The sequence below is a fragment of the Triticum urartu genome, chromosome 3A (genome assembly GCF_056163025.1).
Source record: "Triticum urartu cultivar PI428250 chromosome 3A, HENAU_Tu73, whole genome shotgun sequence".
In the NCBI taxonomy this organism is placed as follows: domain Eukaryota; kingdom Viridiplantae; phylum Streptophyta; class Magnoliopsida; order Poales; family Poaceae; genus Triticum; species Triticum urartu.
The window spans coordinates 127,155,798-127,181,441 of NC_141875.1; the positions used below are offsets into that span (position 1 = coordinate 127,155,798).

Here is a 25,644-nt window from a genome sequence, read left to right on the forward strand (position 1 = left end):
TCATCATGTGGGTAGTATGAAGTCTGTCCTCCAAACTCCCCTTAGTGACATACGCTTTCATTTTGTCAAAATTAATCTTAAGTCTAGACATGGACTCAGTATGAACTTCATGTTCACTAAGCTGACTAGGTCATTCTTGATGATAATTAGCGTGTCGTCCGCATATTGGAGTTGTGTGATTCCACTCCCCTAACATCTGGCAACACTCCCTGGATATGGCCTTAACACCCACTAAGATAATAGCCAGGGCATCTACGACTATATTAAACAAGAGGGGAGAAATCATATCACCTTGTCGTACTCACCATTGATATTAATGGCAGTTTGTCCACCTCTAACCAACTGCACGATCCAACTCACCCAGAGTGGATCAAAACCCTTTCACCACATAACGCCTTCTAGGAAATCCCACTTAACATAGTCGTGTGCTTTTTTCTAGTCTAATTTTAGAATGAAAATGTCCTCCTTATTGAGATGTGCAGAGTGCAACACCTCGTGAAGAACCAAAATGCCATCGAGGATGATTCTTCCTTGAATAAATACCGACTAACTCTGGTCAATGACCCTCTTTGCCACCAACGAAACCTGCATGGCAAACCCTTTAACAAGTAGTTCATAACCTACATTGATCAAAGCAATGGGTTAAAATTGCTTAATAAGATTTGCCCCTGGAACTTTAGAAAGCAGAGTTATAATCGCATAGTTTAGTCGGTTGATGTCAATCCTACCTTTGGTAAAGTCACCACGCAGCTCAAACATCTGCGATTCAACCATAGGTCAAAAATTCTTATAGAAATAAACCGAAAAACCATTCGGACCGGGGCGGTATTGGACTGAGTGGAGGCCAAGGCCAACTCCGACTCCTTAGGAGTAAATGGGGGTGGTCACCAGCTCATTCTCAGCATGCGTAAATCTACCCATCCCACCCCTGGAATCCAAGGCTAGATTAGCACCCTCTCGCTCACCCGAGGCTAGCAGATCCCTATAAAAGCCATAGTTATGACTTTGCAGCATTGTAGATATTGCTTCGAATCACTTCTATCTTGCGTTCACACCATTGTTGCATCATTCGATCAAGATTTTACTTGGTGGCATTCAACATAAAAAATGTCTTTATTTATCATTTACCTACTCGAGGACAAACAAGAATTGAGCTTGGGGATGATGATACGTCAGTATCTATTATTTATTTATTGTTTCATGCTCTTAATATATCACTTTTATATACTTCTTATAGAGATTTATATTATTTTTCTGAACTAACCTATTAATTTAGTACCAAGTGCCAGCTCCTATTCTCTGCGTATTTGTTCTTTCACGAAAAATCAATATTTAGGAAGGTCAAAACACGATGGCAATTTTTGATGATTTTTTCTTGACGGCGAAGGACCCTAGAAGCTTCAGGGAAGGAGTAGACAACCACAAGGGGGCACACGGCCAGGTGGCGCGCCCTGGCCCTAGGGTGCACCACCAAGGCATGTGGGGCCCACAACAACAACCTTTGCGTCCCTCCACCGCCATAAATCCCTATAAATACTGAAACCCTTCACTGTATTTTTAGAAGAATTTTACCGATGTTGCAAGTTCCTATTTTGCGAATATCTCATCTGGAGGCCTATTCCAGAATTCTGCTGGAGGGGGAAGCCATTGCTGAAGCCTTATTCATCAAACCTTGCTGCCTCCATGACCTTGTGTGATTAGTTCCACTAGGACCTTAGGGTGCATAGTAGTAGCTAGATGTCTCTCTCTCTCTTCTTCTTCTTCTTTTGGATCTTCAATACCATGTTCCCGTGACATGATCGGGGTCAATCCGATGCAATAAGTGGTGTGTTTGTTGGGATATGATGAATTGTGACTTTATGATCAGGTTGTTCATTGAAATCAATTGAATATTTTGAGGTTTTCTTGTTGTATAATTCAATAGCTTTGCATTGATATATCAATGTTGGCCAAGTTCGATGTGATTTTCTTTAGAGGGAGTGGTGCTTTACAGTGGGTTCAATCTTGCGGTGATCTAACCAAGTGACAATAAGGGCTAAGGCACACATTATATTATTGCCACTAAGGATAAAACCACATGGTTTTTGTCATATTGATTGACTTCTTCCTGTCTACATTATGTCAGCTTGCTTATTGTGATACTTCATTTCTTACAAACTTAATGCCTTGAGATGCATGCTAGATAGTGGTTTTGGGGTGAAGTACTAGTAACTGAGGCAGTTGGATTAATGGTGTACTAACCATGAATGTAATGCCCATATGAGATTATACCATGAATGATCATAGTCATAAGTATTGCAATTTGATCGATTACCCAACTCTAATTTGTTTACCATGCCAATTGCCTTTTTCTGAGAGAAATGTCAGTAGTGAATCTATACCCCCTGGGTCTATTCTCCACTACTTGATTATTCAAAACAATTGCTATTACTATTTTGCCGCTTTACCTTGCAACTGTTTATCCCTATCACTCGCGTTTAATCTTGTAACTAGCAAGACAAGGGGACTCCTACAAACCTCTTGCCATGTTGGGCATGAGCGCATGTGTGTTCTTTGCACAGGTGCTGTTGAATTTGATAGCTTGGGGGACTCCTACTGGATTGATAACCTTGGTTCTCTAACCAAGGGAAATACTTGTTGCTATCCCGCTTCACCATTCCTCTTGGGGAACCCCAATGACTCCTACGGGAGTAGCAAGGTGATAGTAAAAGTCTCTCTACCTCAACTTTGAAATTGATACGAGAATAACAAAAAACCCTTGGTGTGGCCGCATCCATGGGGAAACCCCTAATTACCATGATGAGAACCAGAGCAAAAAGACTAGGTCATGGCGTGCGTGGTATGAAGTCTACCTCGAGTAGAACATATTCTATACCCGGATCAGTCCAATCACAAACATCAACAGGGACTCGACTATCCATTTTAGAACTATGCAATAGCATATGTTACATTAGACACATACCAATGGTAATTCAGGACTCCCTAAGAACTCTTTAATCCTCTGTCGGTTTCGATGCTCTATTCACCTCGTTGCGCTCTTTCAATTCCTTTACACTAATTACTTTTGTTTGCAATCAACTCAAAATCATTACAATCTTTTGCATTCATTTTTCTTCGCGTCTAAAACTAACTTGGAGGCACATCTATATAAGTCTCTATAAATCACAAAGTCCAATACTTGTGCTCCCTGAGGGATCAATATTCTTACATCGAAAGGGCTACAACTAAACCATGTGCACTTGCAGGACATCCGCAACACAACCCAAAGGACCATGGTTCATGGCTAGATTGGTATCCATATACATCCTCTCCCTCGTCCGTTCCTGTATTGTCCTTTCTTCCACCCATGTTAATGCCTTTCCAATACAATTTTGCACGGGTGGTGCATGTTGTTTCATATATTCTACTTATTTTGATGACGGATGAGTATTCCAAGCCATTAGTAACCACATACGTGCAAATACATAGAAGTAAACATTTCATCTCAATTTTTTAACCTTATATCAACATGTAGATATAATCTTAAATACCTTACCAAACACTCCCTCCATTCTAGAATATAAGGTGCATCGATTTTTGTGATAGTCAAACATTTGTATGTTTGACCAAGATTATAGAATTAAATATCAACATCTACAATGCAAAATATTCTAAAATGAAAATACTTTATATGATGGAATGAATTATACAAATTTGGTATTGTAGATATTAATATTTTTTCTAGAAATATGGTCAAACATGCACATGTTTGAATTTTGAAAAAAATACACCTTATATATTTTTTGGAATGGAGGGAGTAAAGATATCTCTTATTTGAAATTTGTCTTCGCACTAGGAAGTGCGAAGGGAAAAAATGGTTCACATTCACAGTCTACATGAATCCACATCATAATTAATAAAAACAATGAAAAATAATCAACCACACAAATTTTATTAGCCACTTCTTCAAATTCTATAGACCACTTCTTAATTCCATATAATTCAAGAAGCAAGACTATATTGACCGCTCTCCATAGGCTTATACGTGTGAACAACCTTGCTGCTATACCGTTCATGATTTCATCACAATATTTGCTCAACCAACTATCCCATCTTAGCTAGTTGGTACCCATATTTTCATTATTGTGGATGGTTGGAGGATGGTATATGCAAAATGTGCACTTGCACCCCTCGGCAACACACTCGCCAGATTTGTATTCCCCTGTACATTTGGAGCATGCGTCTTCGCAAGTTTTTCTATCACATGGTGGATCTGTGATTTTTTTTACACACATGTGAAGAGTTTAATGCTATCTCTCGATGCCTGTATTGCCACATCTGCAAAGTCTTGAGATGAAGAAAAGGGACGGTCACAACATGACCATTCTTTGTTGAGAGAGATTATGCACAAATGTATTACATGAACAAGTACCTGATGCTACCACGAGAAAGACCAAGGCCAAAAGCCACATATCGGTAGTCCTCATTTCAACTGGTCGTTTGTGTTGAAGGAATGAGTTGTTGATTTCTGTGTGACATGTAAGTTTTGACGAGAAAAAAAGAAATGGGCACGCTTTTTATAATGGATTTATCACATTAAACTATTGATTTGGTGAGATTTCCCAAATTAATAGCCATCAGGTGAATTACTATATATATATAATATTTATTTTATTTGGTGAGATCTACCAAATTAGCAGTCATCAAGTGAAAATATGTACACATAAATTCTACTTATTTCAATGATGGATGAGCATTCCAAGCCACCAGATAATGTACATACAAATGCACATGATTTTTTGTGCATATCAAAAATATTCTTTATCCAATTCTTTAATCTTATATAACAAAACACCTTATTGAATAACAAAGATCTCTTATTTGAAATTGTTGCTTCACACTAGGAACTTCAAAGGAAAAAATCGTTCTTATTCACTATCCACACGCAGGCCACATCACATCAAATACAAACAATGCAAAAACATGTGTCAAACACACGAAATTTACAGCGCATCACAAACGTGATAACTAACACATAAACACGGTGATAACTTTGAGCCGGGGAAAGAGTTGTTGAAACATATCTCGATAGTTTCTGTTTAAATAGCATGATAATTATGCATTGTATACATCCAGTAAATTCTCTGTACATAACATGATAATATACGAACCGCGGGTATAATAACTTAGGTACAAACACCGCGATAACTTTTGGCTGGGAAAAGTCGTTGAAAACATAGTCATGATAATTTGTGTGTAAATAACATGGTAATATTTACACTGCAGAGCTAATAACGGACGTACAAACACAACGATACTTCTTGACCCGGCAAAAAAAATTGTTGAAAAACATACCCCGCTATCTTCTATGTAAATAGCACGGTAAAACAGCATAGCATAGCTGGTAACCAACATACAAACATCACGGTAAATTTTTAACTCCCCGATGAAAGTTGTTAAAAAACATACCTCTAGTAACTTGTATGCAAATAGCACAGTAACATATACAAAGCCGAACAGATGACTCATCTACAAACATCGTGGTAAATTTGTGACCAGGGAAAAATTCTTGTTGAACAAGATACCCGATATCTTCTTTGTAAATAACATGGTAATACGCGCACATTAGAGCTTATGACCTATGTACAAACACCATGGTAACTTTTGACCCCCGAGATAAACTTTGTTGAATAACATACCTGTCGTGGGTTTAACGTGGCAGATGCCCTAGCGAAAGGACTTAGTCATGGAGCCATCGCAACTTGGTTAACTTGAAGGGGTTAATCGAGACAAAGGACACAAAGAGTTTATACTAGTTCGGCCCCTCGCAATGAGGTAAAGGCCTACTCCAGTTTAGGGTTGTATTGCTTGGGTTTCGATTACTAGGGAGCGAATACGCCTGACCTAGTTCTCGACTTCTTGTTTCTTGTCCCTAACCCGCCAACGGGTCACCCCATTATATACACAGGTTGATGCCCGGCAGCTTATAGAGTCCCGACCGGCTCATACACAACGTATCCGGCTCGGTGACTAACTAAGCTTGCCTTACAATACAAGTTATACATATGGCGGTTCATCCTCTTGGGTCACAAGTCGCCTTTGGGTCTTGGGCCGTCAATAGGCTTGCTATGACCCGCCATCTTCATTGACAAGTCACTTCTGGTATGACCCGGCCCCTCCTGGGCGGGCCATACCCAATAGTTATATGCCCAACATTAGGCCCCATCTTGATTTGAACCTGTTCACATCAATCTTCAATATTTTGACTTGGTAGAATCTTGCAACATAATTTTTTTATGAACTTGTTATAACCCGCCATGACGTCAGCTCATAGAACTATGTTAACCCGCCATGACGTCATCTTGCATTAACTTCGCACGAGGCCCAGGTATCTTTAACAGATCCTTATCTTTTAATGAACATCTCGAAAATCGAGGCATCCACATAGCCACATGATGATTTCAGCCTCCTCGATTCCCGCACATGCCTTGTATCCATCCTCTTATAAATAGGGACGGGGTCCTTTTCATTCCCCCCCCCCTTGCCTCCTCGTCTTCGTCTTCCTCTCGCCACTCCTCTGCCAACCGAGCTTTGCCGTCGTCTACCTCCGCCCGCTGCACCAACTCAGGCACTACATCAGCCTGACTAGACCAGAGAACTCCAGCGCAACACTGTTGTCTATCAGCGTCTGTAAGTAATCATCTCCTTTTACCTCAGATATGCATTAGGGTTTGCTTTGTTCATCGGTGTTCTTCACCATTCTTCGTTTTCTCCTTTAGCTCAAGTAGCTTTGTAATCTGAACACGATATAAAACTTGTGTGGTGGCAGTTTAGCATTCGTTTTAAACATGAAAATACCTTCTTTCCATAGAAGATCTCATCAGAGCACATGAACTTTTCTGCTGCCGCCACCTTAGGTTTAGAATTTACTGCCTTTTCTGAACTGCTGCAGATCCAAAATTATAGTTCCAGTCTGTGAAATCTGTTTGTCCATCACTTAGCAAAATTTTCACTGATAGATTTGAAGTACCATAACTACCATGGCACCTTATACCATAAACTGTGGTCCACCATATAACATTAGGCCCCGTTTAAGCCGCCATCATACGCTTCATAGCCTGCGTAACCTGGTAATACTCTTCGGTTTAACCATGCTTGCTTATTCATCCTCATAATTTTGTTCTGCACAATATTTTTGACTTTTTAAACTCTGGCGGACTTAACAGCATAATGATTAACCCGGTAGGTACCATTAATCCCCTTTTAAGCTGCCAAATGAATATCCGCATACGTCAGTACTCATCTTCCGGCTTAACATGATGACTGCTTGTAACACTTCACTTTTGAATCAATGATCCGGTTTAACAGCATAATCCTAAACTGGTAATATTCCTTTCTTTTAGGCCTTCATTCTTAAAATGTGCAAGACTGTCACTGCCTGCAACTGGGTCGTTTCCCGGGTCACCGAAGAAGATTTGAACGAGTATGTTCAAACAAGTGTCCTGGCCAAAAAATATGGTATCCATTGGAGGGTCCCAGGCACTGAAACTCCTCCTGAGCCATCTTCACTGATCACATGCTCCGGGGTTTCAGTCCTGCCAGCTCAAAATTCTTCCGCTATGTGCTGCATTTTTTCAAGCTCCATCCACAAGACATCGGTCCAAATTCCGTTTCAAACATCTGCAACTTCCAAGTATTCTACGAGGTGTACCTTCAATAGGAGCCCACCGTAGAACTATTCAGGGAATTTTATTATTTAAACCGGTAGAATGAATTCACAGACGGGCCCAGCCTAGAGCTAGGAAGCATTTCTATACATCGACGAAAAGAAGCCACTTTCCTAGCCACCACAGTCATCCCAAAGACTGGAATCAAACCTGGTTTTATTGCAAAGACACTTCTCCAGAAGGGGAAAATCCTCTGCCAGGGTATCGCGCCAGCTGGCTTAGCAACAGGCACCCTCTTCCAGACTGCATCAGTACATCATAATGGAAGAAGTATATGCCAGTCTTTTCAAAGATCTGGGCCTTGATGGCCAACGGCTTGATTGGAATAGATCTGGTTCGATGCTGGGTCGGCTGGAGAGTCTTTCCTCTAAGCCGCCATCCCGGCTTAATGTATGAATACACCGGCGAGTTAAAAGATCCTCAAAGCCACTGTCAGATTGAATTGACTGACAAAGACATCAATAGTATGACCAAATCTCTGTTAAATGAAAGCTTGGAAGACTACAGTAATGTTGGATTGAATCCTTTTTGCGTTCTTAACAAACCGCCAGCTGTAGGCTTTTAACCAATTTCACAATTGAATCATACCTTCACTTATACTGCCTTTTCATACCCATTTAATTTTTTGCAGGCCGATTCACCTTTTTGGACTAAGAAGCTGCAGGATAAGCCGGCCAAGAAACCCCGGACCAAGACCAAGGCTACTAAAAAGCCTGCCAAGAAGAAGTCCAATCCTTCTGAGTTATTTGACTTGGATGATAGTGACAAGTCGGAGGTAACACTTGACTCCCTTGGCTCATTTTTTGTACATCTTATTGATAATGATTGCTATCAGGATGATGCGGAAGGAAGCCATGCCAATGCTGAAGAGGTAACTATCCTTTCCTCCGACTCTGAACCTTTGCCAAGACAGAAAGTTCGGCAAACAAGCTGGAAAGTAAGGTTTTATCATCCTTTAGCTTATTTGGATCCCAACTTTCTTTTGAAGAAGCAGCAATATGAAGCTCGCCGCACGACCCGGAACAGTGGCGGCGGAGTTCTTTCCTCCGGCTTACCAAACACACCAGCACCTCGCAAGCATCGACCGGAGGTTTCAAATATTCCTGACTTAGCTTATCCCAAGGCAGGTCTTTGTCGACAACCTCTTAATCCGTCTGATTGAAATTATCAGGGAACATCTCATTCCTCCTCCGGCGACTCAACTGGGACTCAAATCCCAGCCTTCAAAACTATGCCTGGGTGAGAATGTTAAATCTATCCATTTTGAATCATGCACTTAATTGTCATATTAACTCTGTCTTATACTTCCTCTTCAGTGCTATGGCAAAGCCCAACAAGAAACAGAGAGTTGACAAACCGGCTGAAGAACCCAATATTGTTAATCTAGAGAAACATGACGCATCCGAGACTCTGCATCAAGTGTCAGAAACTGCTGTGGATGAGCCCCCTCCAGAGGACCACCCTGTTACCCAAGATGCCATGGACGTTGATCTAGAAAATGACAAACCGCCCAGTCCTGCTCAGCCCATAAAACTAAGGATATAATAATTACTGGAATGGCTTATCAAGCCCTAGGCAACCCCATTGCCCTATCCAAACACAGCGCCAAAGAAGAGTTCTCTACTGTTGCTAAGGGAAAATGGAAAGTGGACTGGGAAGGCTATGCTCAATTTAGCGCTCAAGAGATTCACTATGGTTATTTAAACTGCCTTCACACCAGCCATGACTTCGAAGCCGGCCTAGTCAACCTTATGAAGGAACGCTTTGAGATAATCCAGCACAATCCTTTTCATATAAATATACCTCTATCAGTTGCCAAGTCTATAGAATATGATAGAATTTAATATATTGTAGACTTTTTAGATAGTCATAAATATATGAAAATCGAACTAGTAGTCCCCAAGGGCCGGCTTAAACTATCAAGTTAAGTCGGGACTTCAAATATTAGTGATCAACTTTGCACCTGTAGCCCCCAAGGGCCGGTTTAATTGGTATGAATAAGCCGGGACTCATCACCATGGCTAAAAATAAAATCCATGTGTGTAGCCTTTATGAACCGGATCACATCATTTTGCCCGGGTCATCATCTAAACTTGTCTTGAAAAGAGCAATAGGCATTAGCCCCCAAGTGCCCAGGAAAATACTTGTATTGTGCTTGGGACTTCAAAAATAATCATGATCATAATACCTTCCATGTTGTTCATGTCGTAGGCTGAACTAAATGAGAAGGAAACCCAAGTCCAAGATATGAGGGCCAATATTCAAACTCAACAATTTGAGACTTCCAAAGCCAAATCAGAGTTGAAGACTGCATTGGAAAACATTGAACAGTTGAAACAAAACTTTAGTACTGATAGAACCGGCTAGTCCGAGAAGGCAGCTCTATTAAAAAGAGCAGAGGATGTCGAAGCAGCCCTTAAACCGGTAACTGACGAGTTGTCCGGTTTAAAGCATCAAATCAACAACATGACATCGGCCATCTTCGGTAAGTAGCAAAAAAATACTCTCCTTTGCACCAATAGCATATCATAATTGTCTGCCAGTTTACCAATAATTTTTACTGATGCGGGCTCCCGAAGCACCAAGTTAGGTTCAGACATGCGCATCAAGCTTAAGGCTGTCTATACTCTAGTAAAGCAGCTATACACTGGCGCACAACGGACAATCTCCGTTACTATTCATAAGAAACATCCGCCCACCCTCACAAGGAAACACTGGAGAAGCTATTGGTGCTGCCCCAAAGAATTGAAGGGTTAAAGCGATCAGCCACCAGAGCCGGCGCCATGACTGCCCTAAGCCGGGCAAAGGCATGGCAAGCAGATCTTGATCCAGAAGATTTAGCCAGTGGCTGCCCTGGTGTGAAAGAAGATGGGTCTCCTTTCAGCGCTGATGATTTTGCAAAAATAGCAAGGGAAATGCGTCCATTAGCAAGCAAGCTGGCCAAAGAAACAGATCTATCCCAATACTAGGTGGCTTATGATGCTGAGAACAAGAAGGTGAAGGCACTGGTTCATCAAGAAGGGGATCTCATCCCGCCGACTCGTAAGCATACCATCGCTTCTGACATATATCCATCTAGTCTTATATATGATGAGGATGTGTTTAGAGCTTTGACTGGTATCAACTGGACTACGCCTGACTTCCAGCCAATGGATAACCAAGGAGAAGAAGAAGAAGAAGAAGAAGAAGAAGAAGAAGAAGAAGAAGCACAAGATGACCCGAAGGCTTCGACCCACCAAGACTAGAAGTCTTAATTCATGAGCCGGTTTACCAGTCATAGATTTTGGATGCTATGTCTCAAAAACACTTATCCTTTTGGGCCATCATATGCCTTGTAATAGGCTATTTAAAAACAATGATATGCCGTGCCATCATGCATGTTTTATTTGCATAACATTGCCGATCCGTCATTCGAAGATCTATCACTTATGCTTAAAATATCATCAATTATGCAGACCATGCTTATCAATTTTTTCCTGCACATAAGCAGACAAGTGCCCTGGCGGTTTACCCCAGGGTGGGTCACAATACCCGATATAAAAACCACTGATGACTGAATAATCCATAACCAGGGCGGGTTTATCAAAAACCTCATACAATTACAGCAAAATAAATATCATACCTGTGATATTTGTTCACACTGTCGGCTTATCATGCGACGTGCAGTAAGGGTAACAACCCAAAGTCTTAGAGCACAACGCCTTGTTCAATTTATTCATACCGCCGGCTTACAACGCCATATGCAGCAAGGGTAACATCCCGAAGCTTAGAGCACAGAACTCCAATCACATAATCATCATACACTGGTGACTTAAAGTCCAAAGCCAGGCCGGGTTAACAAACTCTAGATAGACTCATATATGAATCGTAAGGCAACATGGCCCTAATCAATTTTCAACAATATATCAACATAGCACCAAAAGATGAACCGCAAAAATGTTCAAAGCAAATATAAATCAGAAGAAAACAAGGCATTCATAGGGTGCCAAGCCTCAATGTCAAGTGTTATTCAAGGGCCGCACAGCCGCTGCGCTAAACCTTAATTCAAACCCGTAAGCCGGACCTCACATGACCAATCTTCGTTTTAACTTTGGCAAATTCAGGGTCTTTATAAGATTGATTGTCAAGAGTACGTCGAGTCAATCCAGGATTACCTGGTCGGAGTGGCAGGCAAACTAAGGCAGGATAACCTAGATTTTTGGTGAATACACCTGGCGTCCAAGCCTATTAGAAGGGACAACAAAGCTCTGTTCATTAACAAAGAGCCCCCAAGTAATATTTCATTTCAGGTGTATAAGCTGGATGAATAGGGTAGTCATAGCTATGCTCAATGAGCAGGAAGCCCCCAAGTATTTTGTAATCATGGCGTACAAGACGGATCCAGAGGGTAGTATAACTATGATCAATAAGCAGGAAGCCCCCAAGTGATCGTATGAAGTGAAAATAAAGACTCATATCATAAATGAAACGACAGAGGTCCTGAATTATCAGGGATGCCAGCTTTATTATATTCATCATAATATATACATTGACAAAGTATGTACATCACAAGAGCCGGTGGCTCAGGTGTAATAGGGCCGAAGATAAGCAATATTCCAGGGCCGACGGGTCTCCTCTTCCGACATGCGTGAGTCCTTGTGGTCTCGAACATTGATAAGGTAGTATTACCCATTGTTCAGATTTTTGCTGACCACAAAGGGCCCTTCCCAAGGTGGGGATAGCTTGTGCATGTTAGTTTGATCCTGGATGATCCGGAGCACCAAATCTCCTTCTTGAAAGGTCCTGGTTTTAACCCGGCGGCTATGATAACGACGCAGATCTTGCTGGTAAATCGCTGAACGAGCTGCCGCATAGTCACGCTCCTCATCCAACAGGTCAAGAGCATCCTGACGTGATTTTTCATTGTCAGCTTCAACATAAGCCGCCACACGGGGTGAGTCATAATGGATGTCACTAGGGAGAACCGCCTCTACTCCGTAGACCATGAAGAAAGGCGTGTAACCCGTAGATCTGTTGGGGGTAGTATTGATAGTCCATAACACTAAGGGCAATTCCTCCACCCAACAACCCGGCGTCCTCTGCAAAGGGACCATAAGTCGGGGCTTGATGCCTCTCAAAATTTCTTGATTGGCTCTTTCAGCTTGGCCATTGGACTGGGGGTGAGCCACTAATGATACATCAAGACAAATATGCTCCCGTTGACAGAATTATTTCATAGCACCCTTGGACAGATTAGTGACATTATCAGTTATAATGTTGTGAGGATAGCCAAACCGGAAAATCACCTTTTTGATGAATTGAACCGCCATCGCCATGTCACACTTACTGACCGACTTTGCCTCAACCTATTTTGTAAATTTGTCAACCGCCATAAGGTGGGTCTTTTTATTTGTGGACCTTTTGAAAGGTCCAACCATATCCAGCCCCCAGACTGCAAACGGCCAAGTAATTGGAATCATCCTCAATTCTTGAGCCGGTACATGAGCTCGTCTTGAGAATTTCTGACAACCATCACATTTACTGACCAAATCTTCTGCATCATCATGAGCCGTCGGCGAATAAAACCCATGACGAAAAGCCTTGGCCACGAGAGATTTAGAGCTAGCATGATGACCACAATCTCCTTCATGAGTCTCTCATAGAATCTCACGGCCTTCCTCGGGAGAAACACAACGTTGAAACACCCCTGTGACACTGCATCGGTGCAACTCTCCATTGATAATAGCCATTGACTTAGACCGTCGGGTTATCTTCCTGGCCAAAGTTTCATCTTCAGGTAACTCGCCCCGGGTCATATAAGCCAAATATGGAACTGTCCAATCAGGAATAGCATGAAGAGCCACCACCAACTGCGCCTCCGGGTCAGGAATAGCAAGATGTTCCTCCGTCGGCAATTTGACTGAAGGGTTATGCAGAATATCAAGAAAAACATTTGGTGGTACCAGCTTACGCTGGGACGCTAGCCGGCTCAAAGAATCAATTGCCTCATTTTCCTGTGATCAACATGTTCCACTTGATAACCTTTGAAATGACCAGCGATAGCATCAACCTCTCGGCGGTAAGCCACCATGAGTGGGCCTTTAGAATCCCAAGTTCCTGAGACTTTCTGAGCCACCAAATCTGAGTCGCCAAAACACCTCACCTGGCTTAGATTCTTCTCCTTAGCCATCCAAAGACCATGGAGCAAGGCTTCATACTCAGCTGCATTGTTAGTACAAGGGAACACCAGCCTTAAAACATAACAAAACTTATCACCTCGTGGGAAAGTCAAAATAACTCCGGCCCCCGAGCCCTCCAACTGCATGGATCCATCAAAGTGAATAGTCTAATATGTGCTATCCGGCTTCTCCTCGGGCATCAGCAATTCTGTCCAATCATTGATGAAATCCACAAGTGCTTGGGACTTGATGGCTGTGCAAGGCATATATTTCAAACCATGGGGTCCAAGCTCAATGGCCCACTTGGCTACCCGACCTGTGGCCTCTCTATTTTGAATAATATTCCCTAAAGGAGCAGAATTGGCCATAGTGTTGGGATGACTAAAAAATATTGCTTGAGCTTTCGACTAGCCATGAACACTCCATATACCAACTTCTGCCAATGCGGATACCTCTGCTTCGATTCAATGAGCACCTCCCTGATATAATAAACCGGCCGCTGAACAGGATATCCCTTGCTTGGTTCCTTCCTTTCCACAACAATTGCTATAATGACAGCCCGGCTATTGGTGGCCACATATAACAACAAGGGCTTCTTATCAATAGGAGTAGCAACGATCGGCGATTCAGCTAACTGTTTCTTCAAGGCTTCAAACGCCTGATCAGCAGCATCACTCCAGACAAAGTGATCTATTTTCTTCATCATCTGATACAAAGGGATAGCTTTTTCTCCCAACCGGCTTAAGGCCGCAATACAACCCGCTAGACACTGAACATCATCAATACACGCCGTTTTAGCCAAGGAAGTAATAGCCTTGATTTTCTCCGGGTTAGCTTCAATGCCTCTTTCAGAAACCAAAAAACCCAAGAGTTTGTCTGCTGGTACACAAAAAACACACTTGGCCGGGTTAAGCATCATCTTGTAGACCCGGAGATTGTCAAAGGTTTCTTTCAAATAATCTATCAAGGTATCCTTCTTCCTGAATTTCACAACAATATCATCCACATACGCATGAACATTGCGCCCAATATGATCATGAAGGCAATTTTGAACACACCGCTGATAAGTCGCCTAGGCACTCTTGAGCCCAAAAGGCAGACACATAGCAGAAGGCTCCAAAGGGTGTGATGAAGGATGTCTTCTCTTGGTCCTTCACTGCCATCTTGATCTAATGATACCCAAAATAAGCATCCAGAAAACTCAAACGCTCACAACCCGCCGTAGCATCAATAATCTGATCAATACGAGGGAGAGCAAAAGGATCAGCCGGGTGGGCCTTATTAAGGTATGTGTATTCCCCACACATGCACCAAGTGTCGTTTTTCTTAAGCACCAGCACCGGGTTAGCCAACCATTCAGGATGAAAAACTCAACAATGAACTCAACTGCCAAGAGCCGGGCCACTTCTTCACCAATGGTCTTACGCCTCTCTTCATAAAAGTGACGAAGGAATTGCTTGAACGGTTCAAACTTTGGATCAATATTGAGAGTGTGCTCAGCGAGTTCCCTCGGTACACCTGGCATGTCTGAAGGTTTCCATGCAAAGATGTCCCGTTTCTCACGGATGAACCCGATGACCATGCTTTCCTATTTCAGATCCAGATTAGCACTGATACTGAACTGCTTGGATAATTCGCCAGGAACAAAATCAACCAACTTAGTGTCATCTACTGATTTAAACTTCAACAGAGGGTCATGCTTCGTGGTTGGTTTCTTCAAAGGTCTCATATCTGCCAAATCAACATTATCCTTATAAAACTTCAACTCTTCGGTTGCACAAACAGACTCAACATAAGCAACATCGCCCTCTTCACACTCCAAGGCTATCTTCCTGTTCCCATGTACCGTGATGGTGCCCTTGTGACCTGGCATCTTAAGCTGCAGATAAACATAACAAGGCCTTGCCATAAACTTAGCATAAGCCGTCCATCCGAACAAAGCATGATAAGGGCTCTAGATCTTGACCACCTCAAAAGTCAATGTCTCAGCTCGATAATCACGATCATCACCAAAGGCCACTTCCAAAGCTATCTTATCCACTGGATACGCCGACTTACCAGGCACCACTCCATGAAAAACAGTATTAGATGGCTTAAGATCTTTATCAGTCAAATTCATACGATGAAAAGTGTCATAGTAAAGGATATTGATGTTGTTGCCTCCATCCATGAGCACCTTAGTAAACTTGTACCCCCCAACTTGAGGCACAACCACCAAAGCCAACTGACCTGGATTGTCAACCCGGGGCGGGTGATCCTCATAGCTCCAAAGAATAGGATGTTCAGACCATCGCAGATAACGAGGAATCGTCGGCTCAACTGTGTTTACTACCCTGTTACTAATCTTCTGGTCCCGTTTGCATAAACTTGTGGTGAACACATGATACTTTCCACTATTCAACTATTTCGGGTTGCTCTGATACCCAGACTGCTGCTGCTGATTCCCTTGACCAGATTGATTAAAACCACCTTGATTGCCTTGGCCCTGAAACCTGGAGTTTGAACCGCCACTACGAAAGCCAGTCCCGGGAGAGCCGGATCCTGAGCCGTCGTTCGGGCCATGATTATTCTGGAAAAAATTGGAGTTTTGGTACTCCCTCATGATGAAGCAATCCTTCCATAGATGATTAGCCGGCTTCTCTTGCGTCCCATGCTTTGGGAAAGGTTGGTTCATCAATGCCTCAAGGTTAAACTTTGGTCCTCCAAGCCAGGGCGGCTTTACCTGATGATGCTGATTATTATTCTGCGTATTGGTGTTAGCCACAAAGTCTACATTGCCATCAACTTTGCGTTTACTGTTGCCACTTTGACCCGCCGTATTATGTTGATGTCCCTTCGCACTGCCATTCTTCTTCCCCTTACCAGCCTTCTCCTCATCAGACTCAGGGTCTTTAGTACTATCAGAGTCGGCGTATTTGATGAGAGCCGCCATGAGCTCTCCCATGTCACTACAGTGACGTTTAAGCCGCCCTAGTTTCTGCTTAAGGGGAAGGAAACGGCAATTTTTCTCCAACATCAGGACTGCTGAACCGGCATTGATTTGTCCGATGAGTGTATAACAGCTGAGATCCGGCGCACCCAATTGGTTGTTGATTCACCCTCACCTTGGACGCAAGAGTCTAAATCCAGGATTGACATAGGCTATTTGCATGTGTCTTTAAAATTTTGGATGAAACGTGCTTTCAACTCCGCCCATGATCTAATGGAGTTAGCGGGCATCCCTTTCAACCAAGTACGAGCCGACCCATCCAACATCATGCATGGTGAAATACTTAGCACATGTGGCATCACTAACATCCAACATCTCCATAGCCATCTCATAGCTCTCAATCCAAGCCTCAGGGGGCTGATCCGTCGTGTAGTTAGGCACCTTACGAGGGCCCTTGAGATCCTTAGGTAAACGCTCGTTGCGTAGAGCCGGCACTAAACATGGCACACCCAAAGTTCTAGAGGTCACTCCTGCCTCCACAAACGTTGACGGGTAAACCGGAGATTGCTGTTGAGCCGCCATCTGAGCTACCAGCTCATCCTCCCGACGTACCCTGCCCTGATCCACCAATGTCTGAGCATCGACTTCACCGCGCGTCGGGTCATGCCTACTAGGCTAGTTATGGTGTTGTTCACTGCTTGAAACTGCCGGTGATTCAATATGTCTACTATAACTCCGGGTTGGACGAGGGGTTGAATGAATCCGTTCACGACTATATGAATAAGCCGCCTGTTGGGACACTGATGTCTGAAGAAGTTCTCTGGCCCTCCGCGTCTCTATCGCGGCTGGGGACTCGCCTTCAACTGGGAGAGCCGCCAATCGTGACGCTGCAGCAATCATGTTATCCAAAGGGTTAGAATAATGACCCAGTGGTGTCGGAACATGCTAAGGCAGAGTTATATCCAAACAAGGCAGATCCACAGCACGCAGCAGAACTGGTGCTCCAGTCACGAGTGCCTCAACCGCTCGGATCACCACAGGTGGGTCACCGGTCCCTGCCCCCGGTGTGTTGAAAAGGTTTCTCGCATCATACTGCAGAGGTAAGCGACTCTGGTGCCTCCTTCTCATGATGGCATTTGAAGCATTTTGATCCAAGCTAAGCCAGAAAGACTCTTCCTGAATCCGTTGGGCCTGAGCGTCCAAAGTAGTTCGCTCCATGGGCATCCTAGCATTTTCAGTTGCCAGTTCTTCCTTGGCTTCAGCTATCTCATCTCGTAGCTTCGCCACATCCACCTTATGCTGTTCTTGAGTGTTTGGGGTCACCTCCACCCCCATCAAAGCCGCCAAAGCATCCAGCAATTCAGTTAACACCTGAGCCGGCAGGCGCGCAGGGCCGCTAGCACCGGACGTCACCACAGCTGTTGAGCTAGAGGTCATAGCCGCGACGGTCATTGAGCCAAGCGCCGGCTGTGTACCAGCCATGAAGATCACAACCCTGTTTGGTGGCTCATAGGGGTCCGAAATACTGTCGCCATCGGAACAGCCCCCAAGCCGGTCGTCCTGTAGTTGATACATTGAATTGGTCTCACCGGTTGACGACTCACCATTAGAGTAGATGGCCGTCTTACCACCAAACACAGATCTTTCCTCAAATTCCGCCCCATGGATGAAACCAACAAAGGTATGCTTCACAGCGGCTTGATTGGGCTTGGCGAGTCGTGCGCATTGAGTCGTCTCAATGATGTAGGTGCAGGTGTCCGGCTCAGGGCCTGTACTCAATTGAGCCAGCCTCGGGGCCCCAGCCTGCGTTGTTGATGTAGAGTTTGCCGCGACGACTCTTGGTCATCCAGCCCACAGCGTATCCCTTGATCCCTGGGAAGCTACCCTTCAAGAACTCGAAACCACCGTGCGCTGGCCCCATGGTGGGCGCCAACTGTCATGGGTTTAACGCGGTAGATGCCCTAGTGAAAGGACTTAGTCGTGGAGCCATCGCAACTAGTTTAGCTTGAAGGGGTTAATCGGGACAAAGGACATAGAGAGTTTATACTGGTTCGGCCCCTCACAATAAGGTAAAGGCCTACTCCAGTTTGGGGTTGTATTGCTTGGGTTTCGATTACTAGGGAGCGAATACGCTTCACCTAGTTCTTGACTTTTTGTTTCTTGTCCCTAACCCGCCGCTGGGCCATCCATTTATATACACAGGTTGATGCCCGGCGGCTTACAGAGTCCCGACCAGCTCATACACAATGTGTGCGGTTAGGTGACTAACTAAACTTGCCTTACAATACAAGTTATACATAAGCGGTTCATCCTCTTGGGCCTCAAGTTGCATCTGGGTCTTGGGCCGTCAATAGGGTTGCTATGACCCGCCATCTTCATTGATAAGTCGCCAGTGGTATGACCCGGTCCCTCCTGGGCAGGCCATGTCCAATAGTTATATCCCCAACAATACCCCTGATAACTTTTGTGTAAATAGCATCGCAATATACACACAACAGCGATGATAACTTACTTAGCTCAAGCGTGGTAAGTTTTGACTGAAAAAAGTCATCGAAACATATGAATATGAGTTCTAGTTTAACATGTCCTGCCGCATTAGATCTTTTATGGGAAAACGAATTATGAATCCGACTCACAGTTTGAGCTACAAAGCATTTTGAATTTTTCAGATTGGAAGAATTTAGCATGACATCAGCTTTGTGTCCTCTATGCATGCGTGCATGCATGCATGTGCATGTGCGAGAAGGTTGGGGAAACTATTTTTATGATGTGATGACTTATGTGCAACAACTTAAGAATATACATACCGCAGGTGTGGTAACTTTTTACTTGAAAAAATATCGTCGGAACATACAGACATGGGATCTAGTTTTGAAGTTCTTGTCAAAACGGTTTTTTTATGTGGAAACGGTTTTTGCTAGAGCGCTAGTTAGAGCCTGGAGTACGTGTTAGAGCGCTAGTTGTTGGTTAGCTCGGTTGTTCAGTTCTGTTACAAAAATAAGAACATTCATCACTCAAATTCCTTATAAAAACATATTTTTTCGGTGTCTAAAATATAAAATTAAAAAGTTCAAATTAAAATAATGGATCAATTAATATTTTTTTATAAAAAATGGATTTCCCATTTTCTAAAAACCAAAAAGAAATTCAAGTTAAAATAACATATTAATTTGATGTTTTTTAGGAATGTAGGGTATTTCTTGTTTCTAAAAATAAAATCAAGAAGTTTAAATTAAAATAACAAAATGGTTCGATGCTTATGGAAAAAATTCTTTGCAAAAAAGTGAAAACAAAAAATTTAAATAAAAAATAGTGCAGTTCGATGAAACAATTATTCCTCGTTTCTAGAAAATAAAACAAGAAGTTCAAATTCAAAAAAAGAACAATTTTATGTTTCTAAAAAATGGATTTTTACTGTTTCTAAACAATAAAGGGTTTAGTACATAAGATAAAAAATATCATAGTGCAGTTCAACCACTACATGGAGTACATTTCGCATGAGAAATAGAAGGATAAGGCAAAGTCTAAAAGATTTAATGCAAGAAGTTTAAGTTTCCGCCCAGGAAAATAAAAAAATGCTTGTGACCGAGGTTCAGCATATATTTACATGTTGAATAATACAAAAAATGATGTTCTTTTTGTGTTCATTTTTTTCTCTCAAACCTTTAAAATTCTAAAAAAACGATCTACAAGAAAAAAATCTCCTATCCATCAATTTTCCAACGGTGTATCATATGCTTTATTTTGATGAACGGTTCAAAAGTTTGGTGTATATCGTTCACAATAAATCTTTACTGTATTCAAAAAAAATATTAAACCACGGCGAATTTGAAAAAAAAATTGGTCTAAAACAAAAGAAAATATATGTTTCAGATAAGAATAAAAAGAATACAAATCGAAAAGCCTTAAAGGTTTGCTTACAGAAGTTCACGTGATCCTTTTGACACAGTTCAAAACTGCTTGTGCGAGAAATCCAATGTTAATTAACATGTTCAAAAAACAAACAAAAATGATGTCCTTTTTAGCATTTTTTAAAATGCTCATAAACTGTATCGAATTTGAAAAAAAATGTCTACATGAACATGTTATTTCTACTCATAAGCATTCCAACGGTATATCATACTCAGTTATTCGGATAGAAGTCTTAAAAAAATTGCTTGTATCGCTCAAAACAAGTTTTAACATGGAAAAGTTACGTGTTTGCAACAGCTTTCTAACGGTGTATCATTTGCTCAATTTCGATGAGTGGCTAAGGAATAACAGGCAAAATAGCACACGAAAAACAGTATGAAGTTCGAATAGACACACCTCATAAGTTCAACTTCGTCATGCAGTGTGGTTCGAAAACTCTGTTTTCACGATGAAGATAGCACAGATGATCTCGCTATTTTCAAAACTAGTCAAAAATGGCTTAGAATTGGAGAAACCTTTTACACGAAAAAGTTTCGCATATTCGGTAACTTTCTAAAGTTGTCTCATTTGGCCCATCTTCCTACATTTTAAGCCATTTTCAAAATTCGCTAAAAACCGCAAAAAAAAGGGAAAGTAGTTGTATACCAAAAAATCGCATTTTTTCAAGCTTTCCAACTCCTTATTGGTTGCTTCATTTTGAGAAACCGTTAAAAATAAAGCAAAAATATAATCTAGGAAAAACTTAGGCCATTTTTCATATTACATTTAAACCTTTTTGAGTTGGAAAACACTTTCGACATGAAAAAAGTAGCGGTTTTTCATCAACTTTCCAACACCATATCACTTGCGTCATTCTGATGAACTGTTTTTAATAAGATCTTTGGTTGTTCGATTTGAAAAATTATATCATTTTTCAAATTCCTCTTAATATGTAGGAATTTGGGATAGCTTTAAATATGAAAAATAAGTGAATTTGCACCAACTTTCCAATATCATATCATTTGTCTTTGTTCCGATAAACTGTTTGGAAATGAGCTTGTAAATACTATTCACGTTTTTCTTGAAGAAAGATATGATTCACGCTTTTTTCGAACAAAAAGGGTTTTAAAAACTGCTCTTAAGCCGTGCAGATTTCGCAAAAGTGTTCAACATAAGTTGTCGTTGCCACGTGCGTCTGTCAACTGTTTGCCGAGTCTATCTCTACAGGTGCTAGCCATAGACATAACCCCTTGATTTTCATAATAAAAAAAGGAAAAAAGATTGCCGAGTTTATCTACCCGGGTGCTTGGCATAGATGTGACCCATGGAATTCCGTAATATAAATGAGAAGGAAGCGAAATGATTGCAAGTTTCCGTTAGAGGAAACCCGGCAAAGATAGGCCGCTGCGACAGCTATCTCACCTAGTCATCGATGGGGCCCACCTGTCGAGTTTATATATAGAGGAACTCGATGAATGTGAGACAACGCAGAGTTTCTTTCTTTCGCCGAGTCCCTTTTTCATGGCAATAGGCAAACTGTGAAGTATGCCGAGTTGTGTGTCACTACCAAGTCCAATTTTTGTCAACGCGATAGAGACATTACTCTCCCGAGCTCCCAATTTATTGAACTTAGTGAATACCTAGAAGTCGGCGAAATCCCTAGTTCCGGTAGTGCTTCATGTGATTACTATGATTATAATTATTATCTAAGGTTATTTTTTTGCAGATTTATTCATCTTCAATCATGGCAGTACAATGAACACCGGAAATAATAAAAATTACATATAGATGCGCAGACCATCTAGTGACGATTATAAGCATTGAAGCGCGCCGAAGGCGCGCCGTCATCATCGCCCCTCCCTCGCTGGAGCTAGGAAACACTTTTTGTAGTGGACAATCGAGAAGTCGCCGTGCTAAGACTCCATAGGACCAGCACATCATAATAGCAACCTCCACCGATGAAGAAAACCGAAGATTGAAGGGATCCAATCTGAAGACACACGAACATAGATGAACGAAAACTGGGTCCGAGCAGATATACCAAGGACCACCAACAATCAACAATCGAATCCCGCGAGATCTGCCGGAGACACACCTCCACACGCCCTCCGAAAATAGCCGAAGGCACGCCAGCTTTCCTTTGGAGGAGAGACGCGTAAAGGCTAGGTCTATGTGTACGAGGTTATATGTATCTACCGTTTTTCTTGATTAAAATTAATTGAAAAGTTGCTCAAATATTCAACAACTATTATGTCTAGAAGTAGGAAAAGTATGGTTGGTTTTGAACAGTCAAAGTAATATAAAATAGTTTAGTTAAAATCTATACATTGCATTTCAAGCCCTAGCCTAATGAGAAGGAAAAAAATTGTGGTGAAAGGGTTCAAACGATTGGACCAAATCTCGCACTATCTTTTCAACAATTTGATCAAATAAGAAATTTAAAACCCAGTTTATGAACTTACTGCATATGCAGTACATAGTCCCCCTACTGTTTTTGTAGTCACTTTTTCCTCAAGAAAGAACAGGGACGAGCAATCACTAGCATATTCGATAACTCTAAAGAGGCATAATCTAAACGGAAATACTAAACAAATACCTTCTAGTATGATTTAGTCTCTGTTTGGTCTTGTCGTGTCTTCCGAAAAGCACAACAACTTTACTTATTTAGACTACTATCGAACGTCAGAGTTAGTAGTTGAGAGCAGATATTTATGAGAGGCAGCACGAATCAGTAGTCCCGCAATGACAAAGTACCCAGAAAAGCACACCCATATACTTGAGAAATTTGGAATAATGCCTCAACCCAATCCGAGGGATGTCGATTGTGTGTACGCATGCCTCATAATTTTCTTAGAATAGGCGAAAACTGAAATGTTCACTATCCCAACATAGTTTTCTTACATATGCAACGTAAAAATACAAGATGTATTTGTAAAACAAACTACTCTTTTTATCCTTTAATGTAAGACGTTTCTTATGTTATGGGACAGAGGTAGCATATGTTTGTGTACTCTCTCTCCGTAAAATGATCAGAACGCTTTTATATTTCTTTACAGAGGAAGTACGTAATAAACTTAGTGCCACGAATTATTATTTTTATAAATGAAAACATTTTGCTTGTTCAGTGGACACGAATCATAACAACACATAGGATGAGATAATTGCACATGTAAAGCCTTTCCCATCATTACCCTACAAAAATAAAATTGAACCATCCTACCATGTACTGACCGTCGACCGACGGAGAAGCTCAGCTGACACCTCCATGACCCATAGTCATCTTCAAGGATTAGCTCCGGTGGCCACAACTACTGACTAAGCCTGCAGCCACAACGACGTGCTAACCCACACGCATCACCAAAGCGCCTATATAAACATTAGCTCCGGCGCATGCATTTCCACACAGCCCAAGTTAATCAATCAATATGACTTCTTCCATGCCTTGCCTTGTCCTGCTCTTGGGCATCGCCTGCCTCCTGCAGGCGTCGCTGACCGCGGCGGCGTGGGAGCTGCCGGAATCCGAGGTGAGGTCCAGGTGGACGAGGTGGCAAACCAAATACTCGAAGCGCTACCCGACCCCCGAGGAGAAGGAGAAGCGGTTCCAGGTATTCAAAACGAACACCAACTCCATCGGCGCTTTCGCCAGCCAGACCACCGTCAACGCCGTCGTCGGCGGGTTCGGGCCCCAGACCGTCACCACGGTCAGTGTTGGCATGAACAGATTCGGCGACCTCAACCCCAGCGAGGTCGCCGAGCAGTTCACCGGGTTCAACAACTCCGTCTTCACCCCAGAGCGTCCCTCCCCGCTCCCCTACGACTCCTGGAAGCCGTGCTGCGTTGACTGGCGCTCGAGCGGCGCCGTCACCGGCGTCAAGTTTCAGGGCTCCTGCTGTAAGTCAAGCTAGCAAACTCCTGCTCAGGTAACTTTATATGTTGGTCAGTTCTTGTAGAGTAACGGACATGTGTATGTGGCAGTGTCATGCTGGGCATTCGCGGCCGTGGCGGCCATCGAGGGCATGAACAAGATCAGGACCGGCAATCTGGTGTCGCTGTCGGAGCAGCAGCTCGTGGACTGCGACACCGGTAGCAGCGGCTGCAGCGGCGGCCGCACTGACACTGCCCTGGGCCTCGTGGCCTCCCGCGGCGGCATCACGTCCGAGGAGAGGTACCCGTACAGCGGCTTCAAGGGCACCTGTGACGTGGACAAGCTGCTGTTCGACCAACAGGCGGCCGTCAAGGGATTCAAGGCCGTGCCGCCGAACGACGAGCGGCAGCTGGCGCTGGCCGTGGCGCGGCAGCCCGTGACGGTGTACATCGACGCCAGCACCTGGGAGTTCCAGTTCTACTCAGGTGGCATCTTCCGAGGCCCCTGCTCCGCCGACGCCGCGAGGGTCAACCACGCCGTCACCATTGTCGGCTACTGCGAGGAGTTCGGTGAGAAGTTCTGGATCGCCAAGAACTCGTGGAGCAACGACTGGGGCGACCAGGGATACATCTACCTCGCCAAGGACGTCTTCTGGCCGACGGGCACCTGCGGCCTCGCCACCTCGCCCTTCTACCCAACAGCTTGACCGACGCCGGCTCGCCGGTGGAGCTTTTTAAATTTGCGTGCGCGCAATACTTGCTTACGTTTAGTGCATCGATCGTACGGATGGATAAGAGTGATCGGTGGTTGTGTGATACAGTATTGTTTCCCATATCATTTTGATAATGTAAAATAAAATATTGATTGTGTTTACCTAAAAAATTAATATTCCCTCCGTTTCTAAATATAAGTTTTTTCTAGAGATACTAAAAAGTCTCTTTACCTCGACTTTGAAATTCATACAAGAATAACGAAAAACCTTTGGTGTGGCCACATCCATGGCGAACCTCTAATTACCATGATGAGAACAACTAGGAGAGCACACGCCTAGCGCCTCCCACGCCTAGCCCCCGCCGTTGGCCACTCCGGCCACGG

The 25,644-nt window shown here is 43.0% G+C and overlaps 2 protein-coding genes across 2 annotated transcripts; both read left to right on the forward strand.

The window, feature by feature from the left end:
• The first annotated feature begins 8,172 nt into the window (after positions 1-8,172).
• Positions 8,173-9,251, forward strand: LOC147978902 (uncharacterized). Its single transcript, XM_087514937.1, has 4 exons — positions 8,173-8,259; positions 8,338-8,796; positions 8,878-8,945; positions 9,023-9,251. The coding sequence occupies exons 1-4, from the start codon at positions 8,173-8,175 to the stop codon at positions 9,249-9,251; spliced, it is 843 nt and encodes a 280-aa protein (XP_087371063.1).
• Positions 9,252-24,070: 14,819 nt separating this feature from the next.
• Positions 24,071-25,422, forward strand: LOC125548156 (ervatamin-B). The gene is made up of 2 exons (XM_048711831.2): positions 24,071-24,575; positions 24,660-25,422. The coding sequence occupies exons 1-2, from the start codon at positions 24,110-24,112 to the stop codon at positions 25,253-25,255; spliced, it is 1,062 nt and encodes a 353-aa protein (XP_048567788.1). The 5' UTR covers positions 24,071-24,109; the 3' UTR covers positions 25,256-25,422.
• Positions 25,423-25,644: the final 222 nt, after the last annotated feature.